We start from the raw sequence: 16,342 nt of genomic DNA, 5'->3' as shown, positions 1-16,342 counted from the left end.
TTTAGCGACTAAACGTTACTTTGTTTAATCATAACTGTGTGTAGGTTAGTATCTGGGGGCTCAGCGAATACTACTCATTAAATAACTCGTACTCCATTATGACCGACATTGTACTAATTTTGGTTGATCGAGACGAACAAGGCACGTGCCATGTCCAGACGAATTGTTATCAACAATTTGTCCTTAAATATAATGCTAACACTGGATTAACGTTAACACTGGATTCGCATTCAAATTATTAGAATTACTCCGTGGTCCTCTTAGAATCACACTAATGTCGTAAGTCAAGGGCTCGCACCACAGCCTTGAAGGATTAGGCAGGTCCCTGGCTTCTTTTGAAGAATTTGACTGAGCTCCAGGCACCGGTTCCTCGCACGTGGCGGATCCTTGAGGCACCCCGGGCCTCAGGGGCTCAGAAACTGTGGGCGCCACAACACATTTCCTTTGGCGTACGGTTTCCGTTGCCGAGTGCCCCACCACGTCGGACACACCAGACTTGGGCTGTACAGGACATGGGGATGAGCTGTCTGGGTGGGGACGGACATAACTACATGGGTACACACTGCGGCCATTTCACCTCTATGACTTCAACAAGACCCCGCCATGGGCGGAGCAACTTGGTGGACGTACCCGGTGTCACCTGTGGGCAATACAACCTGTCTACGACCGCCCATGGAAGCACGTGTTCCCGCCACCCCGTGTTCTTTTAATTAGCGGCTTGCGCTCTGGCAGGGAAAGTTCCTCGTTGTAAATCGTTTCACAACGTTCTGGTCCCGAAACCCGAAGTTTTTATGGGGATCACCTGTACTCTATAACATGTAAACTGATAACACTATGAACAATAACACTAAACATTAAACGACTTTAATTTTTTTTTTTATATAATAGATTCCACCATAAACGGAGTTACGGTATGAGAATGTCATTAGAAGCATTTTAATCGCTCATATGTTTGTAAAGTATACGTTCAATCGAATCGGGGGACGGATATGCGAACTGTGGGGGTTTGCAGGGTTAGAATCGCATTAAAATTATTCTAGTAACAATATGTTCGTATGCGCATTTTACTGTGCTTGAATATATGTTATGTGCAAATGCGAATCGTTAGTCATAAATGCGAGGCACTGTTTAAAATGTGCATGTTTAATCCAGTATTAACGTTAATCCAGTGTTAGCATTATATTTAAGGGCAATATTGTTAATATCAATTCGTCTGGACATGGCACGTGCCTTGTTCGTCTCGATCAACCAAAACTAGTACAATGTCAGTCATAAAGGTGTGTGAGTTCATTCATAAGCAGTATTCGCTGATCCCCGATGACACAGACCTACACACAAACAAAGTACTCTTTATTAAATTATTATCAGCTCAGACATCATCATCTCAATCATTTCCAAAGACGTGTGGGGTCCCGCAAGAGCAGGGCCTGGCAACAAATATCTGAGCAGCGGAAGCAGCAGAATCAGAAGTAGCTGCGTCGCCCTCGAAATGTGATGTTGCTGCTGCTGTATTTGCTTCTGCGTCGATTAAGATTGACGCTCTTGATCGTCGCATTTGATCAACTCTGACATTGTAAACTCTCACATGTTAAACTCTAACATAGTGAAATATAATATTATAGCCTATGAACTACAACCTATCCATTGTTACGCTTTAAAATACGATTAACTGTTATAGTGCAGAACCACATAATTGGAGGTATGGGATTATAATCGCATACTAATCATTAGAATCGCACTGAGCTAATTAGAATCACACTGTGGTTGTACGTATGGTAAGTTAATATGCCAACCGGGGGTAGGATATGCAGGATTAGAATCGAATTACAATTATTCGAATCCCAATAGTCGTGTTAAAATCACACTGTCCACTGTTGGTTGAATGTGTCGTATCAATGAGTATACCAATCACACATTATAACATTTATACAATACACATGATTAAAAAAACGTATTTAAACATTTCTATTCATTTTTTTAAAACTGAGAATGTCGTTGTCCATGTGGGGAGATGGAGCACAGTGGATCATATCGTCTAAGCTGCTTTTAGGAATCCGTGTGAAAACCCAGTAACATCGCCTAACTCCAGTGACAGCACCTTACCCAAACTACATCTCCCAAACAAGGCAGCCTTACCGATGCTGTGCATTATGTTTATGGGATAACAGAGGTGTGTATTTTCCCATACGCCTTGCCCAAAAAGACTGATTGTCCGCTTAACAGCCTAGCCTGTAAACCACCATTGGTGATAGTGTTGTTTGAGAGCAGCTATTAAAGTCGCTTTGGCGACTTTAATAGCTGCTGGTGGCTGGCCAAACCATGCCTCGCTGTTTGTCTCCAGAGTGATGACGGATACAAACCAGACCAAGCGGAGACCATGTACCAGATCGGATTTTGGTAACTGATGTTAGAGTGATTGTATTGCAAGTGTGGTCACTACGCGTCTGTACGTGCTCACTCCCGAAGCTCGGCGATTTTTGGGAACGCAACGGGGCTGCATTCACTTTAAATCGAAGACAATGGAGGGCATGGGGAACGTGTTTTTCCATTTATTCAAAATAAGCGCACAATAACACACTGAGATGCACTTACATATTCATGTATGAAGCACAATGGGCACATTACCCTTCGGTATGTTAATAGACATGCGGATTGTGCCTTCCAAAATTAACAATCGAATGCGAATATCCTGAAAGACAAAGGATTGGATCCTAGGGGGGAGTTATAAGGCGGCTCAGAAGCAGAGCTCAATGCCATTTCGAGAGGGAACTTGATGAGGTTGGACGCTCGACTCGTCGCTCTGCTGATCGCCCTTCAACCGCGAGACAACGCAGCCTGGCGAGCACAATTGCTGTGTCGACAGTTATGCGATTTTGCGTCGGGAAAGGTCGTGGCGACATCTTCAGACGGGTTCCAGACATCGAAATACCGTGAATCTCCAAGTAAGTGTCTATTTTCGCGGATAAACGCTAAACATCCTTGCGGCCGATAGCGTACTTTTGACTCGAAAACACCGCTGCTATTACTACGCTCACATGGAGCAGAGACGCTCTCCACAGCCCCACGTACACGGAGGCAAGAAGCCATTCAATTGCTCTGTGTGTGGGAAGTCCTTTTCATGGCCATCACATCTTCAGAGACACCAGAGAACACACACGGGCGAGAAGCCGTTCCTGTGCTCTGTGTGTGGGAAGGCATTTGCACACTCATCAACTCTTCAACACCATCAGAAAACACACACGGGCGAGAAGCCATTCGTGTGCCCTGTGTGTGGGAAGACATTTTCAAAGTCATCAAATCTTCATAGTCATCAGAGAACACACACGGGCGAGAAGCCATTCCTGTGCCCTGTGTGTGGGAAGACATTTGCAGACTCATCAACGCTTCATAGTCATCAGAGAACACACACGGGCGAGAAGCCATTCCTTTGCCCTGTGTGTGGGAAGACATTTTCAAAGTCATCAAATCTTCATAATCATCAGAGAACACACACGGGCGAGAAGCCATTCCAGTGCCCTGTGTGTGGGAAGACATTTGCAGACTCATCAACCAGGAACAGGCATCAGAAGGTCCACAATGATAGGAAACTGAAATCAAAAGCTGAAATTCAAGGTGCTGCAATTGGTCCTGAAGAAGTTTCCACCTTCGATCCCATGCAGTTGGATCCCGAGAGATGGCTGGATGTAATGGAGTGGCTCGAGAGTCAACCAGAGAGCTCGGGGTGACTGAAAAAATATTACGTCATGTGGTTATACCTATTAAGCCGTATCGAGTACTTTTGTGTGTAATTTTAGTTTAACAGTTTCTGTGAGAGTTTAATTACGTGCACAGGGGTGGTTTGTAATTTTATGGGATTACTTGCCGAAGTGGTGTGATGAGCACTGGTTGTGAGAGGGTTCAATTGTAGTCGTTAAGTGTTCCTGTTGAGCTAAATTTGGAATGTGTCTGTAGTTAGATCTTTACTCAACATTTTAAAAGGTTTTTTTTTCAAGTATAAACTTTTTTTTGGTTGGTAATAATCGACTTTAGATAGTCGATTTCAGGGTGTACATTGATGACGCGTTCGTTGGATATGTGGCATTGACTTCAACATAGACGCACAGTGAACAAATGTGGTGAACTAATAAGGAAATAATGGGGAATGATACTTTAACGCGTTGGTATTCCTGGAACGGATATGGTTTGCATTGTATTGTAACTGTTTGAACATAGGATATAATACATTCGGTTCGAGTTTTGACTTAAAAATGATTGCAGATGAATAAAATTTTTTTTTTAACAAATGTGTGTCCGTTTATTTATTCATATCAACGTGTTTAAAGCGAGTTTCAGGTGGAGGATCTTCGTCACACATCTGCCCTTAACAGGCATCATGTTGGCTGTCTCCCCATTAACATGTGTTCCTGGAGGGGACAGGGCCCCATTATTAATCGATTCACAACGTTACGGTTCCTAATCATCAAGTATACAGTGAATCCTGTACGCTAAGACATGTGAACTGTAACACTATAAACGATAACACGAAACATTAAAATACTATAAACTAGTTTAATCATTTATAACAGCAAAAACAGAGGTACGGTATTATAATCTCATTACAAGTATTAGAATTACAACGTGATCGTATTAAAATCACACTCTGCGCATATGTATGTATAGCGTACGTGCAAGCGAACTGCGCTCGTATGCATGTAATATGCATCTATGGCCTTTGGACATGCGAACCGGTGGTCGGATATGCGAACGGGGGGGTGCAGGATTATGATCGGATTAAAACGATTATAATAAAACTTTGGTAGTATTCGAATAACACTGAGCTAGAATGTATGTTAAATGTAGATGCACATCGGGAGTCGTAAATGCGGCCTGGGTGGTACCAGATTTAGAATCGCATCAAAATTATTAAAATCGCACCATGGTCGTATTAGAATCAAGCTGCCCACTGCTGGTAGAATGAATAGCAATATACACTATTGATATTTTGCGTGGAGCCTACAAGCGCAACCTTGCGCATTTTGACCTGGTTCTCGACGCCCGTCTCTCGCCCATGTTAGAATCTTGTGCATTTCGGGGCGTCAAGGGTTCGCACCGCAGCCTTGAAGGATTAGGCAGGTCCCTGGCTTCTTTTGAAGAATTTGACCAGGATCCAGGCACCGGTTCCTCGCAGGATCATCTCTATTATTTCCATGAACGTGTGGGGTCCCACGAGAGCAGGGCCGGCCACAAACATTCGGGCAGTAGTTTGAGCAGAAGCAGAAGTCGCTGCTTTGCCATCGAACGGTTTCGTAGCTGCTGTAGTTGCTTCTGTTACTGTTATATACGCAGCATGTTGGTGTCCCGTGATGGGATAACGCCTTTGATGAAAAACTCTGATCCAACAAGTCACCTTCCTTGTCGAGACGCATTCTAAACACAATACTGTACTTAAATGTTGCTAAAATAACGTCTACACCCGATTCAACATGCAGTTCCACCTCGGCCATGAGCAACCCACAGCACGCGCAGAGGGAGGAGACCACGAGGGAGACGGCCTCAACTTGAAGAGAAAGTTGACAAACTCACGGATGCCATCACCCAGCTGCTGCAACGCCTGTCGGATGAGATGCTGCGTCCCGCGGCACCAATCCGCCATCACTCCGGAGACCAACAGCGAGGCATGGTTTGGCCAGCCACCACCTCGTTTGCCAAAACGACTTTAATAGCTGCTCTCAAACAACACTATCACCAATAGTGGTTTACAGGCTAGGCTGTTAAGCGGACAATCAGTCGTTTTGGGCAAGGCGTATGTGATAATACACACCTCTGTTATCCCATAAACACAATGCACAGCAGCGGTAAGGCTGCCTTGTTGGGGAGATGTAGTTTGGGTAAGGTGCTGTGACTGGAGTTAGTCGATGTGACTGGGTTATCACGCGGATTCCGAAAAGCAGCTTAGACGAAACGATCCACTGCGCTCCATCTCCCCACATGGACAACGACATTCTAAATTTTTAAAAAATTTAAAACATATTTTTAAATACGTATTTGAAATAATGTGGTGTATATATGTTACCATGTGTGGTTGTTAAGATTTTTGTATGTGTATATATACTGTATATAGCATTTCGATTGTGTGTTGTAATTTTTATCATTTTTATCCGATCCTTGCACGGAGACTATACATACATATGAGCAGAGTGTGATTCTAATACGACCACACTGTGATTCTAATGCTTCTAATGAGATTATAATTCCTTACCTCCGTTTATATGGTTCTAAATTTAAACAATAGTTCATAGTCTTCTTGGTTCTTTCGGTAAAGTCACGTAGAAGGGACGTAATAAAATAAATCTCATTAGAAGTATTAAAATTGCACTCTACAGATATGTATGTAAATTATCTGTTCAATCGATCCGGGGGTCATATATGTGAACTGTGGGGGGTACAGGACAAATTTTAGAATAACAATATGGTCGTATTAGCATTTTACTGTGCTTGAATGTATGTTATGTGCAAATGAAAATCGTTAGTCGTAAATGCGAGGGAGGGGTTAAGAGGTGCACGTTAAATCCAGTGTTAACATTTATTTTAGCATCATATTTAAGGACACTGTTGTTGATAAGAATTCGTCTGGGCATGGCACATGCCTTGTTCTACTCGATCAACCAAAATTAGTACAATGTCGGTCATACAGGAGTGTGATTTCATTCATGAGTAGTATTCACAGAGCCCCGATTACACTAACCTACCTAAAGTTATGGTTAAACAAAGTAATCTTGAGTGACTTAATTCTCAGCTCAGACATGATCATCGCAATACTTTCCAAAAAAGTGTGGGTTCCTGCGAGAGCAGGTCCTGACTTCAAACAGCTGGGCAGCATAATCGGAAGTAGCTGCGTCGCCCTGAAAATGTGATGTTGCTGTTGTTGTTGTCGCTGCTGTTGTTGCTGCTGGAGTTGCTTCTGTTGCTGTGATATACGCAAGGAGGTGGTGTTCCGTGATGGGATGACGCATTTGATTAAAGCCTCTGATCAAACTCACCCGATTGACGCCCTTGATCGTCGCATTTGATCAACTCTTATATTGTAGACTCTCACATGTTAAGCTCTATCATAATGAAACATTATATTATATCCTATGAACTACAACCTATCCATTGTAACGCTGTAAAAATTAACCCGTCAAACAAAGTTTTTCACTATAAATCCTTTATATGCGTGGCGGCTAGAGTCCTCTCGTCCTATGGCTTGAGATTGCTGCCACCTAGGGGTCAGATGATTGCCTGCCACCATTAAGCAATTGGTAATTAAATATAATAATTTTTTTCCTTAAAAGTGTACAATTTTGGGGAAAAAAATTCACGAAAATAAATTGTCACGCACAACGAGTCTGTGTGCAAAATGTCAGCTCGATGGGATCACGGGAAGTGGGTAAAATAACGACTGAAAGATTTGCACGGTCGTAAGCAAGCAAGCAAGCGCGCAAGCAAGCAAGTGAACTTAATATAAAGGATTTAAAAAGAATATTACCTATTGGGTTTCACTCCCTCGTCGAGAAGGCCGCTCTCTTCCTTTTCTAAAGTTACATGCTAATTTCTCTGCATTCACTTTAAATCGAGGACAAAGTTTTTATTCAAAATAAGCGCACAATTACATATGCATGCATGAAGCACAATGGGCACATTACCCTTCGGTATGTTAATAGACATGCGGATTGTGCCTTCCAAAATTAACAATCGAATGCAAATAGTCTGAAAGACAAAGGATTGGATCCTAGGGGGGGAGTTATAAGGCGGCTCAGAAGCAGAGCTCAATGCCATTTCGAGAGGGAACTTGATGAGGTTGGACGCTCGACTCGTCGCTCTGCTGATCGCCCTTCAACCTCGAGACAACGCAGCCTGGCGAGCACAATTGCTGTGTCGACAGTTAGGCGACTTTGCGTCGGGAGAGTTCGTGGCGACATCTTCAGACGGGTTCTAGACATCGATTTACCGTGAATCTCCAAGTAAGTGTATATTTTCGCGGATAAAATCTTAAACGTGTTCGTCGTCAAATTAGCGGGATTTGTTTGCGTCTCGGTTAGACGCGAGAGTTTTAGCAGTTAACAAAATCCAAAACTCAACGCTAAACATCCTTGCGGCCGATAGCGTACTTTTGACTCGATAACACAGCTACTGTTACGACGCTCACATGGAGCAGAAACGCTCTCCACAGCCCCACGCACACGGAGGCAAGAAGCAATTCAATTGCTCTGTGTGTGGGAAGGCATTTTCACGGCCATCACATCTTCAGAGACACCAGAGAACACACACGGGCGAGAAGCCGTTCCTGTGTTCTGTGTGTGGGAAGGCATTTGCACACTCGTCAACTCTTCAAACTCATCAGAGAACACACACGGGCGAGAAGCCATTCCTGTGCCCTATGTGTGGGAAGACATTTGCACACTCGTCACATCTTCAGAGTCACCAGAGAACACACACGGGCGAGAAGCCATTCCTGTGCCCTGTGTGTGGGAAGACATTTGCACACTCATCACATCTTCAGCGTCACCAGAGAACACACACGGGCGAGAAGCCATTCTTGTGCCCTGTGTGTGGGGAGGCATTTGCACACTCATCTAACATGAACAGGCATCAGAAGGTTCACAATGATAGGAAACTGAAATCAAAAGTTGAAATTCAAGGTGCTGCAATGAGTCCTGAAGAAGTTTCCACCTTCGATCCCATGCAGTTGGATCCCGAGAGATGGCTGGATGTAATGGAGTGGCTCGAGAGTCAACCAGAGAGCTCGGGGTGACTGAAAACATATTATGTCACGTGGTTATACCTTTTAATCGGTATAGAGTACTTTTTGGTTATAATTTTGACCATTTTAGTTCTACAGTTTTTGGGAGAGTTTCGTGACGTGCACAGTGGTGTTTGTAATGTTATCGGATTACTTGCCGAAGTGGTGTGAAGAGCACTGGTTGTGAGAGGGTTCAATTGTAGTCGTTAAGTGTTCCTGTTGAGCTAAAGTTGGAATGCGTCTGAAGGTACATCTTTACTCAACATTTTAGCTTTTTTTGATAGGTATTAATCGGCTTTAGATAGCCGGTTTTCAGAATGTACATTGATGGCGCGTTCGTTGGATATATGGCCTTGACTTCAACATAGACGCAGAGTGAACAAATGTGGTGAACTAATAAGGAAATCATGGGGAATTATATTTTAACGCTTTGGTATTCCTGGAACGGAAATGATTTGCATTGTACTGGAAATGTGTGAACATAGGACGTAATAAATATTCCCTTCGAGTTTTGACGTAAAAATGATTGCAGATGAATAAAAACGTATTTTTAACAAATGTTTGTACGGTCTTTATTTCATAATGTTCCTAGAAAAAACATGTTAAGAGAATTTCAGGTGGAGGATCTCCGTCACACAAGTGTGCCCTTAACCGGCAGCATCTTGGCTGTCTACCCGATTAACACGTGTTCCTTGAGGGGAAAGGTCCCCGTAGTTAATCGTTCATCAACGTACCAGTCCCTAATCCCGAAGTATGTCGGGGATAAACTGTACTCTATAACATGTAAACTAATACTATAAACGATAACACTAAACATTAAACGATTATAAACTAGTGTATTAGTAGGTATTATAATATCATTAGAAGCATTAGAATCACAGTGTGGTCGTATAAGAATCGCTAATATGTATGTATAGTGTACATGCAAGGATCGGATACAATTATTACAATTACAACATGGTCATATTACAATCACGATTTTCACTGCGATATGTAATCGAATAACAAAAGACGGAATATATTTGTATAAATACACGCACAGAATCATAAACTCATGAGATTATGAATCGTTACAATTATTATAAGAATCACAAATTGTGACAAAAACAAAATCCCACAATCAAAACACCACGCTCACGTGACGAATTTTTAAACAAACTGCAACACTCAAGTGACAGAACTCAACAAAAAAACGCCCAATAAAAAGAACAACATCAATGGCCAAATCCTAAAAACAGACAACACACGCACGTTAGTAGCTGTTAGAAGAAAACAACACCTAGCACCTTCAACTAAACACATTATACAGCCCCAAACAGCCAACTCGTAAATGGGGCGGTATATGACAGCCTTCGCTGCTGTCGACGGGGCCAAGCAGCGAGTGTTTAACTCCATTGTTTCAGAATCCGTGTCATCACACGGCCACAGCGCCTTAGCCAAACTACATCTCCCGAACAAGGCAGCCTTCCCTATGCTGTGCATTATAGCAATATATTTACGGACGCACTTGAAGATACCAATTCGTCTTGAAAAGGCAGGCGACTTGTTCTACCAACACGATTTCAAATTTCTACCGAAATAAGTATGAGTTCATTCATGAGTAGTATTCACTAAGCCCCGGTTGCACTAACCTACACACAGTTATGATTAATCAAAGTAAACATTAGTCGCTCATCCCAGCTCAAACATGATCATACGAATTATTTCCAAATCCGTGTCGGGTCCCACGAGAATAGGGCACGTCCACAAACTCTCAAATTGTAAACTCACATTGCATACTCTAACATTATAAACTCTAAGAATATAACCTTTAAACTATGAGCTATACATTTCAACGCTTTAAAATAACACTACAAACTATTGTCATAGTAAACTATAATGTTGTGTACTCGTATTACAGATTAGAACACCGTACATTGAATTGTGATATTCGAATCTCATTCGAATTCTTAGCTTCACACTCGTGAGTATGTAACATGTATGTAATATGCATGAATGTAATGTCTGTATGTAATATGTATGCATGTAATATGGACGTGCGAACCAAGGGTGGGATATGTGAAACGGAAGGTGCAGGATCAGGATGGGATTAAAATTATTTGAATAACACTTTGGTGGTATTAATATCAAGCTGTCCACTAATGGATGAATGTTCCATCTAAATGGAATCAAATAACAATATTCAGTATGAATATGTAAAATAATCGCACAAACCCAATATTAGCCCGTGAAATAATGAATCATTACAATTGCAATGACTCCGGACTCAGACTGCAGAGGGTTATTTTATTTAGCCTTTAACGCGGTTTCAGACCCCAGGCGTCACGATATAGCAACGACGACGACGAGACAGCAACCAGCCAAAACAGCCCCAAACCTCGTTCCTCCCCCTCTCTCATTCTCGACGTGAACCTCCGCCCACACTTGGTCTCGCCTTCCCTTCTCGAACTCTCTCTATCTTGTCCCTTAGTTGATGCACTGTCTTTACATCACCCACCTCTATGACCTCTACCTGACCCCGCCATGGGTGGAGCAACTTGGGGGACATACAGATATGTATGTAAATTATCTGTTCAATCGAACCGGGGGTCGGATATGTGAACTGTGGGGGGGGGGGGTACAGGGCAAGAATCGCATTCAATTTTTAGAATAACAATATGGTCGTATTAGCATTTTAATGGACTTTAATATATGTTACGTGCAAATGCAAATCGTTAGTCGTAAATGCGAGGGAGGGGTTAAGAGGTGCACGTTAAATCCAGCGTTAACATTTATTTTAGCATCATATTTAAGGACACTGTTGTTGATAAGAATTCGTCTGGACATGGCACGTGCCTTGTTCTACTAGATCAACCAAAATTAGTACAACATTAGTACAATATCGGTTATTCAGGAGTGTGATTTCATTCAAGAGTAGTATTCACAGAGCCCCGATGACACTAACCTACCTAAAGTTATGGTTAAACAAAGTAATCTTGAGTTACTTAATTCTCAGCTCAGACATGATCATCGCAATCATTTCCAAAGACGTGTGGGGTCCTGCGAGAGCAGGTCCCGACTACAAACAGCTGGGCAGCAGAATCGGAAGTAGCTGCGTCGCCCTCGAAATGTGATGTTGCTGCTGTTGTTGTCGCTGCTGTTGTTGCTGCTGTAGTTGCTTCTGTTGCTGTGATATACGCAGGGTGGTGATGTTCCGTGATGGGATGACGCCTTTGATTCAAGCCTCTGATCAAACTCACCCGATTGACGCCCTTGATCGTCGCATTTGATCAACTCTGATATTGTCTACTCTCACATATTAAGCTCTATCATAGTGAAACATAATATTATAACCTATGAACTACAACCTATCCATTGTAACGCTGTAAAATAATATTACCTATTGGGGTTCACTCCCTCGTCGAGAAGGCGCTCTCTTCCTTTTCTAAAGTTACATGCTAATTTCTCTGCATTCACTTTAAATCGAGGACAAAGCTTTTCGATTTATTCAAAATAGGCGCACAATTACACACTGAGATGCACTTACATATTCATGCATGAAGCACAATGGGCACATTACCCTTCGGTATGTTAATAGACATGCGGATTGTACCTTCCAAAATTAACAATCGAATGCAAATATCCTGAAAGACAAAGGATTGGATCCTAGGGGGGGAGTTATAAGGCGGCTCAGAAGCAGAGCTCAATGCCATTTCGAGAGGGAAATTGATGAGGTTGGACGCTCGACTCGTCGCTCTGCTGATCGCCCTTCAACCGCGAGACAACGCAGCCTGGCGAGCACAATTGCTGTGTCTACAGTTAGGCGACTTTGCGTCCGGAGAGTTCGTGGCGACATCTTCAGACGGGTTTCAGACACCGATATACCGTGAATCTCCAAGTAAGTGTCTATTTTCGTGGATAAACTCTTAAACGTGTTCGTCGTCAAATTAGCGGGAATTTTTTTCGTCTCGGTTAGACGCGAGTGTCGTTCTTGTTTTAGCAGTTAACAAAATCCAAAACTCAACGCTAAACACTTTAAATCGAGGCCGATTGCGTACTTTTGACTCGATAACACCGCTGCTGTTACTACGCTCACATGGAGCAGATACGCTCTCCACAGCCCCACGTACACGGAGGCAAGAAGCCATTCAATTGCTCTGTGTGCGGGAAGTCCTTTTCACGACCATCACTTCTTCAAAGACACCAGAGAACACACAAGGGCGAGAAGCCATTCCTGTGCCCTGTGTGTGGGAAGACATTTGCACACTCATCAACTCTTCAAGACCATCAGAGAACACACACGGGAGAGAAGCCATTCCTGTGCTCTGTGTGTGGAAAGGCATTTGCACACTCGTCAACTCTTCAAGACCATCAGAGAACGCACACGGGCGAGAAGCCATTCCTGTGCCCTGTGTGTGGCAAGACATTTACAAAGTCATCACATCTTCAGAGTCATCAGAGAACACACACGGGTGAGAAGCCATTCCTGTGCCCTGTGTGTGGGAAGGCATTTGCACACTCGTCAACTCTTCAAGACCATCAGAGAACACACACGGGAGAGAAGCCATTCCTGTGCCCTGTGTGTGGGAAGGCATTTGCACAGTCATCACATCTTCAGAGTCATCAGAGAACACACACGGGTGAGAAGCCATTCCTGTGCCCTGTGTGTGGGAAGGCATTTTCACACTCGTCAACTCTTCAAAACCATCAGAGAACACACACTGGCGAGAAGCCATTCCTGTGCCCTGTGTGCGGGAAGGCATTTGCACACTCGTCAACTCTTCAAGACCATCAGAGAACACACACGGGCGAGAAGCCATTCCTGTGCCCTGTGTGTGGGAAGGCATTTTCACACTCGTCAACTCTTCAAAACCATCAGAGAACACACACGGGAGAGAAGCCATTCCTGTGCTCTGTGTGTGGGAAGGCATTTGCACGGTCATCAACCATGAACAAGCATCAGAAGGTCCACAATGATAGGAAACTGAAATCAAAAGCTGAAATTCAAGGTGCTGCAATGAGTCCTGAAGAAGTTTCCACCTTCCATCCCATGCAGTTGGATCCCGAGAGATGGCTGGATGTAATGGAGTGGCTCGAGAGTCAACCAGAGAGCTCGGGGTGACTGAAAAAATAATATGTCATGTGGTTATACCTATTAAGCCGTATCGAGTACTTTTGTGTGTAATTTTGACCATTTTAGTTTTATAGTTTTTTTGAGAGTTTAATGACGTGCACAGTGGTGGTTTGTAATGTTATCGGAATACTTGCCGAAGTGGTGTGATGAGCACTGGTTGTGAGAGGGTTCAATTGTAGTCGTTAAGTGTTCCTGTTGAGCTAAAGTTGGAATGCGTCTGGAGGTATATCTTTACTCAACATTTTAAAGTTTTTTTCAAGTATATAGCTTTTTTTGGTTGGTATTAATCGACTTTAGATATACGATTTAAGGATGTACATTGATGACGCGTTCGTTGGATATATGGCCTTGACTTCAACATAGACGCACAGTGAACAAATGTGGTGAACTAATAAGGAAATCATGGGGAATGATACTTTAACGCTTTGGTATTCCTGGAACGGAAATGGTTTGCATTGTACTGGAAATGTGTGAACATAGGACATAATAAATATTCCATTCGAGTTTTGACGTAAAAATGATTGCAGATGAATAAAAACGTATTATTAACAAATGTTTGTCCGTTCTTTATTTTATAATGTTCCTGGTAAAAACATTTTAAGATTATTTCAGGAGGAGGATCTCTATCACACAAGTGTGCCCTTAAACGGCAGCATCTTGGCTGTCTACCCGATTAACACGTGTTCCTTGAGGGGAAAGGTCCCCGTAGTTAATCGTTTCTCAACCTACCAGTCCTTAATCCAGAAGTATGCCGGGGATACACTGTACTCTATAACATGTAAACTGTAACACTATAAACGATAACACTAAACATTAAACTACTATAAACTGGTTTAATAATGTATTACACCATTAACGGAGGTACGGTATTAAAATCTCATTAGAAGTATTTGAATAGCACTCTGCTCATAAATATGTATAGTGTATGTTCAATCGAACAGGTTTTTGGGGTTAAATTGCGTAAGTAAAAAATATATTTTGTTAAACCCGCCACCACCCGACACATCAAAATAGTAAGGATTGTCACTTAAACAGAACAAGACAATTCGTTACTAAAGCATGTCTATTCCGGTCACTATTCTTCAATTAGGATTACCGTTAGCAGGCTATTTTAGTACACACAATCGACAGAAAGTACAAGGTCAATGGGTTCACTTAATTCGCATGCCTAATGTACGTTGATTACCATATAAATAACCCAAACGGCAATGGGTACCCATATCCATATATATATATATGTATCCATTAACACCCCCCCTTCCCCACTTCGCGCAAGAAGAGCACACACGTTTTGTCATCACATCTACCTCTCTATTTACGGAACGAAACAGGAGGACGTCTCCACAAAACTGGCCGTCGCCTAATGAAGATTGTTGTAATTACTGGCGAAACATCGTACTCAGATTGTATATGTTGTGGCTTGGCTCTCCAACACACCATTGTGCTGGACTAGCAACGAATTAGCCTGTCCTGTTTACGTGACAAACCTTACTAATTGGGTGTGTGGGTGGTGGCGGGTTTAACGACACATTTTCATATTTAGGCGATTCGTGGATACGATATTCGAATCTCATTAAAAGTATTATAATGGAAATCTGCTCATATAAAAGAAAGTTTACGTTCAATCGACCCGGGGGTTGGATATGCTAACTGTGGGGGTGCAGGGTTAGAATCGAATTCAAATTCCTAGAATAACAATACTGTCGTATTATCATTTTACTGTGCTTGACTGTATGTTTTGTGCAAATGCAAATTGTTAGTCGTAAATGCGAGGCAGGGGTTAAGAGGTACATGTTTAATCCAGTGTTAACGTTTATTTTAGCATCATATTTAAGGACAATATTAGTAATAAAAATTCGTCTGGACATGGCACGTGCCTTGTTCGTCTCGATCAACCAAAATTAGTAGAATGTCGGTCATAAAGGAGTGCGAGTTATTTCATGAGTAGTATTCGCTGAGCCCCCATGCAGATACTAACCTACACACAGTTATGGTTAGACAAAGTAAAGTTTAGTCACTTAATTTTCAGCTCAGACACGATCATCGCATTCATTTCCAAAGACGTGTGGGGTCCCGCAAGGGCAGGACCTGGCTACAAATAGTCGAGCAGCAGAAACAGCAGAATCAGAAGTAGTTGCGTCGCCCTCGAAATGTGTTGTTGCTGCTGCTGTTGTCGCTGATGTTATTGGTGCTGCTGTAGTTACTTCTGTTGCTGTTATGTATTGGGTGGTGGCTCATTTACTCATCACCACCCATAATCATCAACACAAATCATCAGCATCAACACCCATTATCATCACCAATCATCATTATCACTATCAACTCACCATCACCAACCATCACAACCAACATTCATCATAACCACCACCAATCATCCATCATCATCAACACCCATAATCACAACAACCCATCATCATCACCACCCATAACCATCACCACCCATCATCATAACCTCACCAATCATTACC

At 42.6% G+C, this 16,342-nt stretch overlaps 1 protein-coding gene across 1 annotated transcript in view; it reads left to right on the top strand.

Annotated features, from left to right (window-relative positions):
• LOC144737839 (uncharacterized) overlaps positions 1-16,342 on the top strand; it is a 75,977-nt gene that overhangs the window by 47,360 nt on the left and 12,275 nt on the right. Inside the window, exons 13-15 of the mRNA XM_078620713.1 lie at positions 2,973-3,569; positions 8,192-8,617; positions 12,861-13,706. Coding sequence (XP_078476839.1) covers positions 2,973-3,569; positions 8,192-8,617; positions 12,861-13,706 — 1,869 coding nt within the window. The remainder of the gene's footprint in view (positions 1-2,972; positions 3,570-8,191; positions 8,618-12,860; positions 13,707-16,342) is intronic.

The sequence above is a fragment of the Lampetra planeri genome, chromosome 74 (genome assembly GCF_965212315.1).
Source record: "Lampetra planeri chromosome 74, kcLamPlan1.2.h2, whole genome shotgun sequence".
Lineage (NCBI taxonomy): Eukaryota > Metazoa > Chordata > Hyperoartia > Petromyzontiformes > Petromyzontidae > Lampetra > Lampetra planeri.
Note: the sequence above shows the minus strand (reverse complement) of the source record. Positions and strands in the feature narration are given on the sequence as shown.